A 13,154-nucleotide genomic window follows, 5' to 3' on the forward strand; every position below is an offset into this window, starting at 1 on the left:
GTTACCTTTAGCAAAATGATAGGTCAACATATTATGATATCAGGAGAAAGAGAAGCACAGGCACGGACTTGATGGGCTGAAGGGCCCTTTTCTGTGTTGTAGACCTCTATGACTATGACTCTATGTAAGTCACAGGTGACAGTAAAACAGGGAACAAAATCTGAACCAGTTTCCATCCATCTTGCTCAAATAGTATTTCCCAGGTGCACTGCACTAATAATTTAGATGTAGTAGTTTCCAGCTTTTTGCATGAGACATATGGTCTTCTTTAGCTAAACTGCCATATATTGTCAGCTCAGTGTAAAGCTGTAATTAAACTCAACTCTGCCAGTTTACTGAAGTCTTGGCACTTTGTAAACTTATTACCAAGTCACTTAGATTTTATGAGAAATGAGAATCTCCCAACTTTCTCACAAAATTAAAATCCTCACAAGGGAAGCTCTCTACATGCAGGTTGACAGGCACGATGTCCAATGCAGTAAAAATCTGATTTTGGCAGCTGCACTTCATGACTATTCATCTGAGACCAGCAATGTGGCATTATGAATTTCATTCACATAAAATAATTCAATTTATCAGACAAATATTTTTAACAAATTAAAAATTCAAGCATTCAAAACATAAAATTGTAACTTTGGAGGGAGGATAAAAAAATAGTACTTACTCTCTAACACTGTAACCGAGGCCCATTTTAAAGCTGCAGCAAAGAGCTATGTAGAGCACTGGAAAGTTTCTGCTGTTTTAGTGCAGTTTTGTTGAGTTCACATTCTGAACTAAGCTACAGCTAGGCTCAGAGCTTAATTTAATGAAAGCTAAACCATTTCGTTAATGCTTGAATCATTGCCAGTAAAATCATATTTCAACAGGGAAGTACGTTGATCCTTAAAAGTTGCTTATTAATCACAGCAGTCTGCCAATGTTCTGAACATCACATAGCCTTGACAAAACTGAATTGGTCTGATTTCAAGCACGTATTTGGCAAAGTACCTTCTTGTACATTTGTCTGACATGACAACTGCTCCAACTATCATTAAAAGCAAATCATTTTCAAGTTTTTCCCAATTCAATCTAACATTATACTTTTTGCAAAGAATTGAGCTTTTCTGGTTAGCTTACAAATGTTATAGGGGAATTCTACTGAACACTAAATATACAATCTAAATTTAATTTAAAAAGGCAATTTTTCAGTTTTCTTTATTCATTCATGGGATGTGGGCATCGCTGGCTGGGTCAGTATTTACTGCCCATCCCCAATTGCCGTTGCAATCCATAAGGTGTAGGTACATCCACAGTGCTGTTAGCACACTGGAAAAAAAATACTGGTGCATTTACATCCCTCCATCTCTAAATTTCTGACAGAAACACTTTGGGTGTCCTAACTGCCCATGCTTGCTAATTATTGTTGCTTACTCATGAAGTGTAGAGAGATGTACACAGTGAAAGAATGTTCTCCCCTGCCTGCAGGCAGTATTTTGTAACGGAGAATAAAGTTATAATAACTGGAGTAGAGATGAAGAAATCGTTTTTAAAAAAAGTCAACCCTGCATTGGATGACAGAAGGCTGTGGCATAGTGGTATTGTCACTGGCTTGGTAATTCAGAGACCCAGGGTAATGTTCTGGGGGCCCGGGTAGGAATCCCACCACGGCAGATGGAATTAAAGTTTAATGATGACCATGAAACCATTGTTGACTGGTGTAAAAATCCATCTGGTTCACTAATGTCCTTTAGGGAAGAAATCTGTCACCCTCACCTGGCTTACATATGACTCCAGGTGCGCAGTAATGTGGTTGAGTTTTAAATAGCCCACCAAGCCGCATGGTTATATCAAACCACTACAAAGACAATAAAAAAGAATGAAACCGGACGGGCCACCCAGCGTCAGCTTAGGCACTGGAACTTCAAATGTTGACCCTCCTTACTAACAATTGGGGGCTTGCGCCAAAATTGGGAGAACTGTCTCACAGGCTAGGCAAGCCTGACATAGTCATACTCAGAATCATACCTTACAGATCATGTCCCAGATACCACGATCACCAATTGCCTATGGGACAGGACATAGCCAGCAGAGGTGGAGGTGAGCTGGTATACAGTTGGGAGTTGGCCTGGGAATCCTCAACATCGACTCCGGCCCCCATGAAGTCTCATGGTATCAGGTCAAACATAGGCAGGGAAACCTCCTGCTGATTTCCATGTTCCATCCCCTGCTAGTCACCATCTCCCCACATACCACTGACCTCAGCTGGTGAATTGGTACTCCTCCATGTTGAACACCATTTAGAGAAAGCACCGAGGGGGAAGGGCACAGAATGTACTCTGGGTGGAGGACTTCAATGTCCATCATCAAGAGTGGCTCAGTAGCACCATCAAGACGGAGCTGGCCAAGTACTAAAGGACAGAGGTGCTAGACTGGGTCTGCGATAGGTGGTGAGGAAACCAACAAAAGGGAAAAACATACTTGACCTCATCCTCACCTAACTGCCTTCCGCAGATAAACCTGTCCATGGCAGTATTGGCAGGAGTGAACACTGCACAGTCCTTGTGGAGACTAAGTCCCGTCTTCACATTGAGCATACCCTCCATCATGTTATGTGGCATTACCACCATGTTAAATGGGGCAGATTTTGAACAGAACTACCAACTTAAGATTGGGCAACTATGAAGCATTGAGGGCCATCAGCAACAGTAGAATCGTAGTCAACCACAATCTGTAACCTCATGGCCCGGCACATCCCACCATCTACCAATACCACCAAGCCAGGGGATCAACTCTGGTTCAATGAAGAGTGCAGGAGGGCATGCCAGGAGCAGCACCAGGCATACATAAAAATTACATGTCAATTTGGTGAAGCTACAACACAGGACTACTTGCGTGCTAAACAGCATAAGCAGCAAGTGATTCCACAACCAACGGATCAAATCTAAGCTCGGCAGTCCTACCACAACCAGTCGTGAATGGCGGTGGACAATTGAACGACTCACTGGAGGAAGCAATTCCACAAATATTCCCATTCTCAATGATGGAGGAGCCCAGCACATCAGTGCAAAAGATAAGGCTGAAGCATTCACAACAATCTTCAGCCAGAAGTGTCGAGTGGATGATCCATCCATCCATCCTCCTCCAGAGGTCCGCAGCATCATAAATACTAGTCTTCAACCAAATTGATTCACTCCATGTGATATCAAGAAACGGCTGAAGGCACTGGATAGTGCAAAGGTTATGGGTCCTGACAATGGTACTGAAGGCTTGTGCTCCAGAACTTGCCATGCCACTATCCTAGTTGTTCCAGTACAGTTACAACATTGGCATCTACCTAGTAAAGTGGCGAATTGCCCAGATAAGTCCTGGACATAAAAAGGAGAAATCCAATTCGGCTAATTACCGTCCAATCAGACTACACTCCATCATCAGTGAAGTGATGAAAGGGGTCATTGACAGTGTTATTGTGGCATCAAGAAACCCTAGCAAAACTGGAGTCAATGGGAATCAGGGTGAAAACTCTCCACTGGTTGGAGTCATACTGAGCACAACGGAAGAAGGTTGGGGTTGTTGGAGGTCACTGATCTAAGTTCCAGGGCATCACTGTAGGAGTTCCTCAGGGTAATGTCCTTGGCCCAGCCATCTTCAGCTGCTTCATCATTGACGTTCCTTCCATCATAAGGTCATTAGTGGGAAGGATTGCACAATGTTCAGCAGTGAATCTGTTATCCGCAAACTTACTAATCCTACCCCCCCAGTAGTCATCTATGTTGTTTATATAAATGACAAATAATAGGGGACCCAGCACAGATCCCTGTGGTACGCCACTGGACACTGGCTTCCGGTCACTAAAGCATCCTTCTGTCATCACCCTCTGCCTCCTACAGCTAAACCGATTTTGAATCCACCTTATCAAATTACCCTGTATCCCATGTGCATTTGCCTTCTTTATAAGTCTCCCATGTGGGACCTTGTCAAAGGTTGTGCTGAAATCCATATAAACTACATCAACTACACTACCCTCATCTACACACCTGGTCACCTCCTCAAAAAATTCAATCAAATTTGTTAGGCATGACCTCCCTCTGACAAAGCCAATGCTGACTATCCCTGATCAAACTGATCAAAGATTTTCTCCTTCAGAATTTTCTCCAATAGTTTCCCTACCACTGACGTGAGACTCACTGGTCTATAGTTCCCTGGCTTATCTTTACAACCCCTCTTAAATAGCGGAACCGCATTAGCTGTTCTCCAGTCCTATGGCACCTCCCTCGTGGCCAGAGACGAATTAAAAATTTGGGTCAGAGCCTCTGCGATCTCCTCCCTTGCCTCCCTCAGCAGTCTGGGACACAAATCATCCGGACCTGGAGATTTGTCACTTTTAAGCCTGCCAATACATCCAATACCTTGTCACTCCCTATATCAATTTGCTCAAGAACCTTGCAGTCTCTCTCCCCAAGTTTCATACTTTCATCCTCATTCTCTTGAGTGAGGATGGCTGTGAAATATTCATCCAACACTCTACCGATGTCCTCTGGCTCCACCCATAAATTGCCCCTTTGGTCCCTAATGGGCCCTACTCTCCTTATATCTCCTTAAATATCCGCCACTGCTTCTCTAACATCTTACCCTTTAATCTATTTTCCCATTCAACATCCCAGTTGATCTAGTGGTCCTCAGCTTGGTGTGTGTCTTTGCCTGTGTGTGTATAATAAACAGTATCATGTACCTGTGGGATGGCTGCCAGAGATGCAAATCCAAGTGCCCACTCATTCTGGCAAATACCACCATTGCAGAAGTTAATCTAAGTTGACACCCTGGCAACAAACCCATTCATGACCTGCCTCCTACATTTATGCACAGCCAATTGAGACATCTTTGAGGTAGTGCACTGAAAGGAACCAGAAGAAAAACAAATTGAGAGCAGTGGTAACTTTCACAGTGATGGGCAACACGTGGGCAGCAGATCCAGCATGGAGCAGATCCTCTTCAACAAAATCGCGTTGTCTGCGACCACCTACCTATCAATCTGAGCCTGTGGAAACACTGCTCTTCAAATAGGTCAAGGGAGGCTGAACCTCTGTAGATTCTCACATGGGTCGTGCCTCCCTTTCCCCAGACATTGTTACTGCACGAAGCTGCTGTTGTGGATAGTGATTGTCCTTTACTTCCAATGTCCTATTGGAAATATCCACGGTACCACCATTCCCGACCCCCCCAACCATTCCCGACCCCCCCAATCCAGCTGTTCTTCATTTGTATATCTCCAATCTTCTCAAAAAGTCAATGATCCCAAGAGCTCTTGTAAACATTTGCCAAATGGCACTGACAAAATAACTGTAAGGAGAGCCTTTATCGATAATATGCAATCTCAACTTTAAACATCCTACAAAACACTATTCAATCTCACCCATTTCACTGGTGAGTGCTCCGAACCATGTTCTGTGCTGGAGACGTCAAATTCAAATTACTGTTCAAATCATTTGAAAAATCATCTAATTACCACGTGCTAATTATGAAACCGTCTTTGGCGAGCAGGTGACTGAACAGAAGCTAATAGTGACAGTTAGACCTGAAAGTGAGGATGCTGGGAGCCCATTGTAGTGCACTAGAAAATGTTTGCAATTTAAACTTCCCACCCTCCTTTGGGGGTTAAAATCCCCTCCACAGCCAACAATAAAAGAGTCACAATAACGAAGAGATTCAATAACCTGCAGTATAGATAAACTTATTTCTTGATGTGCCTAGGCATTCTGAATAGTAGGATATGCAACTACTCTTCTCACCTTTGGCAGAGAGGATGCAAAGGACGGATGTTTTGCTGTTTATGTCTCTCGAGTTTTCAAATGCTATGGTGGATTGCAGTATTGAAAAACTGGTCATGCATGGGTGTGTACAATCAGTGTGTAGACTCATTTACCAGAGCCCTTATATGCAGCATGCTGCTTTGCATGCTTACCTGCACCAAAACATATAGAAGTCATCCTTTCAAAATGAGATCTCATAAAGAGACATGCATTTATATAGCTCCTTTCACAATCTCAAGATGCTCTAAAGTACTTTACAACCGATTATTTGCTTTTGAAGTGTAGTTACTATTGTAATGTCGGAATCAGTGCAGCTGATTTTGCACACAGCAAGGTGCAGCAACAGCAATGCGTTTGTAACCAGATAATGCTGTGGGAGTGTGTTGAGGGATAAATATTGGCCAGGACACTGGGGAAGTCTCTTTGCTCTTCTTCAAAAATGGCTGAATGTATGCAAGGATCAGAGTGAAGGAAATTTGCAGGTGATGGCTGTGTGCGTAAAGGGCACATCAGTGTTGTGGACATTTGTAGGAAGGCTGGAAAGTACTTCAGCACAGTCTGAAAGAGGAAACTACAATCTTAGGACACTGCCTTATAGTGAAAAGTAATTATGGGTTCTCCTACATTAGCTACTTGGTGAGGTAACAGGTTTCCAGGTGTGAATGTTACAGTACCAGCATTCATACTTTTAGCGACTCCCCATCCGGCCAAACTACATCCCCGTCCCCCCAGTCTTCTGGACTATTGTGCTGAAAAGTGAGCCAAACCTTCTGTCTTATATCACTTTTACGTAAAAAATAAACAGGCCATTTGGCCCAATAGTTCATGTTGTTTAGTCTCCACAGCAGTCCTAATCCCTTGTCCCCATATCTTTTTATTCCCTTCTTTATCAATCAACTATCTAACACAGTGGTGGCAACCTACGGCCTACATGCAGCCCATCATGGTTCTGATTGCAGCCTGCGAGACATTTTGTTGACCATTACTCAAGCGCAGGGTTGCCAGATTCCGTTGGTTCCATCCACGTAGTTTTACGCGATACGCATGCAAAGCAAGGGCATGGGAAGTGAGGTGCGTGCTGACTGCATATAATATTGATTGTGAGAGCCACGTGCTCCCTCTGTGTGCAACTGAAGTGCTGGGGAGGCGATGGTCCAGTGGTATTGTCGTTGGACTTGTAATCTACAGACCCAGGGTAATGCTCTGGGGGCCTGGGTTCAAATCCTGCCATGGCAGATGGTGGAATTTGAATTCAATAAAAATCTGGAATTAAAAGTCTAATGATGACCACAAAACATTAGCGATTGCTGTAAAAACCCACCTGGTTCATTAATGCGCTTTAGAGAAGGAAATCTGCTGTCCTTACCTGGCCTACATGTGGCTCCAGGCCCACAGCAATGTGGCTGACTCTTAAATGGCATCTGAACAAGGGCAATGAGGGAAGGGTAATAAATGCTGGCCTAGCCAGCGATGCCCACATCCTATGAATGGATTAAAAAAAGGTTCTGCCCAGCGTGCTCGAGAGTTTTCAAATTTGATGGAAGCCGTGGAAACATTTTCCACAACTTGTTATAAAATATTCAGCGGGTATTAAATGTATTTCTTATTCATGGTTAGAGCACATGCCCAATTTCAATCTTGCAGCCCACTGAGATGAAATAGGCCCACTCACTGGCCTAGGTTGCCTTCACTGATCTAACATATACTTAAGTATAGGTTTGGCGTCTGCTTCAACCATTAACTTTGGTGGTGTACTGTGTCCTCATAACCCTATGAGTGAAAAAAAAATCTTGTCCTCTTGTCCTAAATTTCATAGGTACAGCCCTTCATTCTGAGCCTTTCAATCACTGCAAACAATCTGTCTCTGCCTGATCAATTAAAATATATTTAACCTGGGTATTTGCTCAGGTTCAGTGTGCGACAGATCAAGCTGATTTGACTTGTGTAATGCCCTACTTCCAGTCAGGGTTATAAATCAGTCAGAAAATGTACCAATAGTTTGTCAGCACAATTGAGTTGATTTAGTGAAGCAACATATCATATTAATTATGCTATTTTTTGGGTAACAGTGCTGGATTGTCTACCAGTGAAGCCCATTGAAAGCCCTAATCAACTCATCACCAAAACTCCCAAAAGGGGTGCATTAACACTGGAGAAACATTACTGGTTTACAACACATGGTTAATCTTAAACAAGCTCTCAATAAATAAAAATGAAATTCTGCAGTACCCAGTTCAGCTAATCCATCTGCCAAATAACTTATATTTACCTAAAAATGAAACTGATAAATTTTCAAAAAGAGGCAGTATATGCCTTCTGATTTGCATTTTGCATACTGATTTTTCAAAATTACCAACAAATGAAGGTAAGATTTCATTGTATTTTAAATTTACCAATAAATACTAAGTATTTTATTAACCTCAAATCCTGTGTCAATATGATTTGACAAATAAAGTACTGATTTTGATATCTGGAACATAGGCCAATTCCCAGAAGTCTTCTCAAGTCTCTATCTTCAGTTTCCCTGGAGTGCCACCCTGAAGCCCATCAGCATCTTTGACAGGAGTGAAGCTGACAAAATAAAGAGCAGATACCAAATATTGCTAAATTAGAGGGTTGAAGGGTTAGGAGGAATGGGAGCAGGAAGTAGCGAGAAAGACGAAACGCTTCACATCTCTGCTAAATCTTCTATGGGTCATCTCTGGCTTGCCTTGCATAAACCAAGACAGATGTCCAATTGATGCAGACATTCAGGGCTACAAGTAGAAGTGTTAAGTCCTCCTCACCATCCAACCACACCTCCACGTTCTTGTTGGGAGGGAGATACTTACCAGACATAAAATTATGGATATTGTGAATGCCTGTTAAGTAGTGATATGTAAATATAGTGGAAGCTCAGTCAGTCAACCGTTTAGAAGACTGATCACATTAATTTTAAGTCAAGCTGCGATATTAATTTAGCATATAAGCTTACGTGCAATATAAAATAACTATGTACAAAACACAAGCTGGGATATCTAACTGATTAACTATCAGTTTGATAAATGATGTTTGATCAGAGGGACTCTAATGTACAAGATATAATTTAGCTGGATGCAGTCAACACAGCAGGGTAACTGTCACTGCATTGACTTGAAATTAGAAATTTTCTTCCTTAAATCTATTGCTGGCAACAAAACACAAGGGCGCAAAATTCATACACCCTGATTTTTCAGTATGGGGGCTGCAATTCCTGCACCCATTGGAAACGGGGTGGTAAGACACAAATTTTGTCTACCCACCAACCTTTTGCTCTGATCTCACTACATAGCAGCCAGGAAGGAGGCCATGATTCTGGCAGGGGTTAGGAAAGAAATGGAAGGTGTCAGCAGAGGACATTGTCCACAATGTCCTAGAGCCTGGCAACAGTGAACAAAAATTTTAATGAGCTGACCTGTGTGTTCAAGATGAGCCAGTATATCTGCACATTACTGGCAGAATTTAATCTGACCCTTGGGAGCAGAATTGGATAGTGTGGGTTAGAATCAGGAGAGAAGGTGGGGTTGGAGTGCCCATTGTTGTCCCAACACCCTGCGATTCAATCAGGGGCAGGGAAAGCTAAGGGTGATCTTCTCACCTGGAGGCCAATTGAGTCCCTTAAGTGGCTAATGCATAGGTGGCCTACCCATAAAGGCTAGCAGCTTTCTAGCTCCAGGGTGGGGGCCAAGCATCATGACTGGGCGCTGCGCCCCCCCCGACTCCCCGACCAACCACTCACTGTGGCAATACCCCACCATGCCCTCAGAAACACCAAATCTGTACTATTGCTGGGGCCTGTCTGACTGGCCTCAATGAGCCTGACCTACTTGCCTGGGTTCTCCTCCATGGTGGCTGCTCCTGACTGGCTGTAGTTCAAGCAGTGACCACCATTCCCAGTGGCACTGCTCGGATTGAAGACCTCCAGGCCCTCTGATTGCCCTCCAATGCCTGGCAGTTAACGGCTTGGTGACTACTGAATTGAGCCGGGGCTTCCTTGAATGATGAATGCAGGGTTGCCCTCCCAGCTTTCCAGCCCACCACTGGGGTCATCACTGCAGCCATTAAATTCAGCTCCACATCTCTCATCCTACCTCACCCCCCACACCTCGCACTGTGCCCAATGCACCACATAACCAATGCTCACCCAACAGCACATCTTGACATTTAGCACTCACACTTAACATCCTTATACTGCACATCTCAGAAAACCAACAGCTGTTTAGCCAAGGCAGGCACTTCACCCAACCACACTGACAGTCACAATCATTGTCTCCTCTTCCAGGAAAAAGTAATCTATAACAGGATAGGGAGCCTGACAACTGGCAGAGGTCTACCACAAATACATCCCAAGTTACCGTGAACAGATGATCCACAAGATAATGAACGCCGCTGCCTGCAACTGAAACAGCGGAGGTCATCCAAAATGATGGTTACTTGCTGTTTTATGCACCTTCTAAACTTACTCTTAACCCTCAGCCTGAAAGGTGCCATGAAATGAAAACTGATACTAGGAACCATGGACCTTCTGCTTTTCTCCCCACCAGCAAAAACCACCATTCCCCCACCTTTCCCCTTATGCTTTTGCACTTTCCAATAATTAGGAAATGCCCATTGCTTGGCCACTGCAGTTTCAGGCAGAAGGGTGAGGAGGAAGAGAGCTCTGAGGAAGAAGCACCACCACTTGACCTGGCACTTGCCACCAGCTCAGATACTGGCACTGTGTATGAACATCAGATGCTAGTTTGGAGTTACAAGTGGTGAGTCACTGGACAGAAATGGGTTGCAGCCATGCCAGGGAAATAGGTCAGCTCACGTTTGAGTTCCCCTGGACGGAACTGCATCAGTTCTGCTACAAGTGACTCAGACAAGGGCATGCTGGGATGGACTACAGGAGAACAATGAACATGTACACTAAGATGCCTAGTTCATTCGCAGGCCTGCCAGATAGCCTACTGACTAACAGCATGGAGGAGCTGGCTCCACCGTAGCACAGAGCATCACACACAGAGTTTGGAATCCAAGTAGTCTAAGCAGTGAGACCTCTGCTCAAGAAGACTTGATAGCTTGCTCCATGTTGTTGCAGGTGGCTCAATGTCTTTCACTGAAGTCCCTGTAACCATGGTGAGATGGTTGAAGAGTTGCCTTCATCACTAAGCATTCATCTTGTTTCCTTGGAAACAAGTCTTGGAAGGCTGGAGACAGTGGGAATTGCTGCCAGTCACAGGATAAAAGCATAATTGGAGTTACTGCGATAATGGATGATTTCCTTGTGAAGTCGCATACCAACTGCACATTAATTCAGTTTAAGCCCTTGCGTATCACTCCCTGTTGACATGGGGGTGGGGGGACAGAACCATTTGCGTGGAACCCTGTATCATCAAGAATCCTGTGAACTCATGTGCCCTTCCATCCTGGTCTTCCATCCTCAGGGAGAAGAGAATGAAGTCATCTCTCCTCCTGCAGAGCTCATGTCGCCTTCCTGATGTTTCTGTGGATGGCAAATCATGAAATGTCGCTGTCATTGCCTACTTCCATCTGGAATGATCCCATCGTAAATAAAGGGTGATGGCGATCTTCACCACCACTGGAAGCCCTGTTCTTCACCTTCGTTTGAGATTGTAGATTATCATAAAGGAGCTAACCCAACTATCACTACCTTCTTACTGAATTGAAACCTCCTGGGGCACCGCTCCCTGATCATTGTAGTGTAGGACTGGTGCTCCAGGAAAATCCTTTCTGGGTAGGGCCTCCTTCCCCTCCCCATCGCAGAGGTTCCACTCTGCAAGTCCTGCTCCTGCAGCAGAGTGAGTGGCACTGCCCCCATATATATGCAAGACAATGTTGCCTTTTGTCTTTCTGCAGTCAGCATAAACTACCAAATTACTCTAGCAACTCACCACAGTTCTTTCACCAACTTTGCCTGAGAACAAGCAAGCCAAAAGTACTTCAGCTGCAACTTGAGTAGACCTTTATACAGTCCAGAATTGAGACCATCTTGCTTCCTTAGGTTTGCACAAAGCAAATGAATGAATTGTGCGCCCTGGGAGTTTGAAGTATCAGAACATGAATATTTAAGCATTTTATGCTAATTGATGGTCCCATTCCCAAAAGTGGTTTAATTTATATTTTTAGTTTAAATATGGTAATTAACTGATATGCTAAACTTGATTAGCAACATGCAGAGTCATATCATTCTCTACTGAATATTAATTGCATGTTTACGAAAATTGGTATGACGAGTACCCTAGACAACACGTGCACCATTCCTGCACCTAGATATGAATGAAGAACGTGAGTATGAAAATTGTTGTTAATTTTGTGTGCGCTGAGAAAGAATACAGATATTTGGATAACATCGACTCTCTAGTCTGTTTCTTAATTTTAAGCATACAAAAAGTCAAAGAAGCGTCCAATAATTCTAATCTGCAAAAATGCCTATTCACTGTGGAAAAATCCTGAATGCTTGTAATACTGTAGTCAATGTTTTACATAGAAAATCAATCAAATGTCAGATGGTTTAGGTACTTAGAGTACTTATATTTACTTTAGTCCAAAGGTCCAGTTTGGACGGTCAGAAAAGGATACAGGTAGAGGTCAGCTGCATGAACAGGCTGCAAAGCATGAATTCCACTAGAAAATGTGAACATCTTCAGAATGGTGAACTAGCAAATGTTGAATGTGAAAGAGTCCTCCAAACCTCAATAGTCTCGACACTAAACATGTTCAACCAATGCACAGCATCAATGAACAAAACCAACAGAAAGTTGAACTATGCACCCAAAGCAATAAATTAGAAAAACTTGTGATTCAAGCTGTATAGTTCTGGTCAGATTTGAGTACTACACCCAGTTCTTATTGTCAGGATAGAAAGTAGAAATTCAAAAGCTATAAGCACTTTGAGAAGGCCCACAAGACTGACATCTAATATCAAAAGTCTGAGTTATAAGAAACGGCTGCAGAAAGTTCAGCTTTTGGGCCTGCAAAGGAGGTGCTTGAGAAGTTAGTTATAAAGAGCCATAAAAAGGTGTGGAAGAGGTATCTGGAATTTAAATTATGTTGCAAGACAGGACAGTGACAAGTGCAAATAAGTTTTGAGGGAAAAAAAATCACAAAATAATTCTTCACACACAAGAATGATCAATATGTGGAGGAATAGAGTTTTCAAGGTGAGAACCCTGGGATCATTTAAGAGACAATTGGAACCTGTAATGGGAAGTCTTTGGCCATTTCTGGATGGTTACATCAAGATCTTCCAATGGACACCTTCATCCATATATCATCTTCTGTCCTGATGACTAACATCTGAATAACATCTTAAATCATCAACAGACTAAAAGTGTTTTCCCTAAA

At 43.2% G+C, this 13,154-nt stretch overlaps 1 protein-coding gene across 5 annotated transcripts in view; it reads right to left on the reverse strand.

Moving 5' to 3' along the window:
- Nucleotides 1–13,154, reverse strand: part of LOC121278056 (nuclear receptor coactivator 7-like) — a 116,379-nt gene that overhangs the window by 11,826 nt on the left and 91,399 nt on the right. Inside the window, exon 1 of one of the 5 annotated variants that reach the window (XM_041188100.1) lies at nt 665–790. The exons of the other annotated variants lie outside the window; for them this stretch is intronic. Coding sequence (XP_041044034.1) covers nt 665–690 — 26 coding nt within the window. The 5' untranslated portion in view covers nt 691–790. Of the gene's footprint in view, nt 1–664; nt 791–13,154 lie in introns of those variants that run through there. 5 annotated transcript variants of the gene reach the window in all.

The sequence above is a fragment of the Carcharodon carcharias genome, chromosome 5, assembly GCF_017639515.1.
Source record: "Carcharodon carcharias isolate sCarCar2 chromosome 5, sCarCar2.pri, whole genome shotgun sequence".
NCBI lineage: Eukaryota > Metazoa > Chordata > Chondrichthyes > Lamniformes > Lamnidae > Carcharodon > Carcharodon carcharias.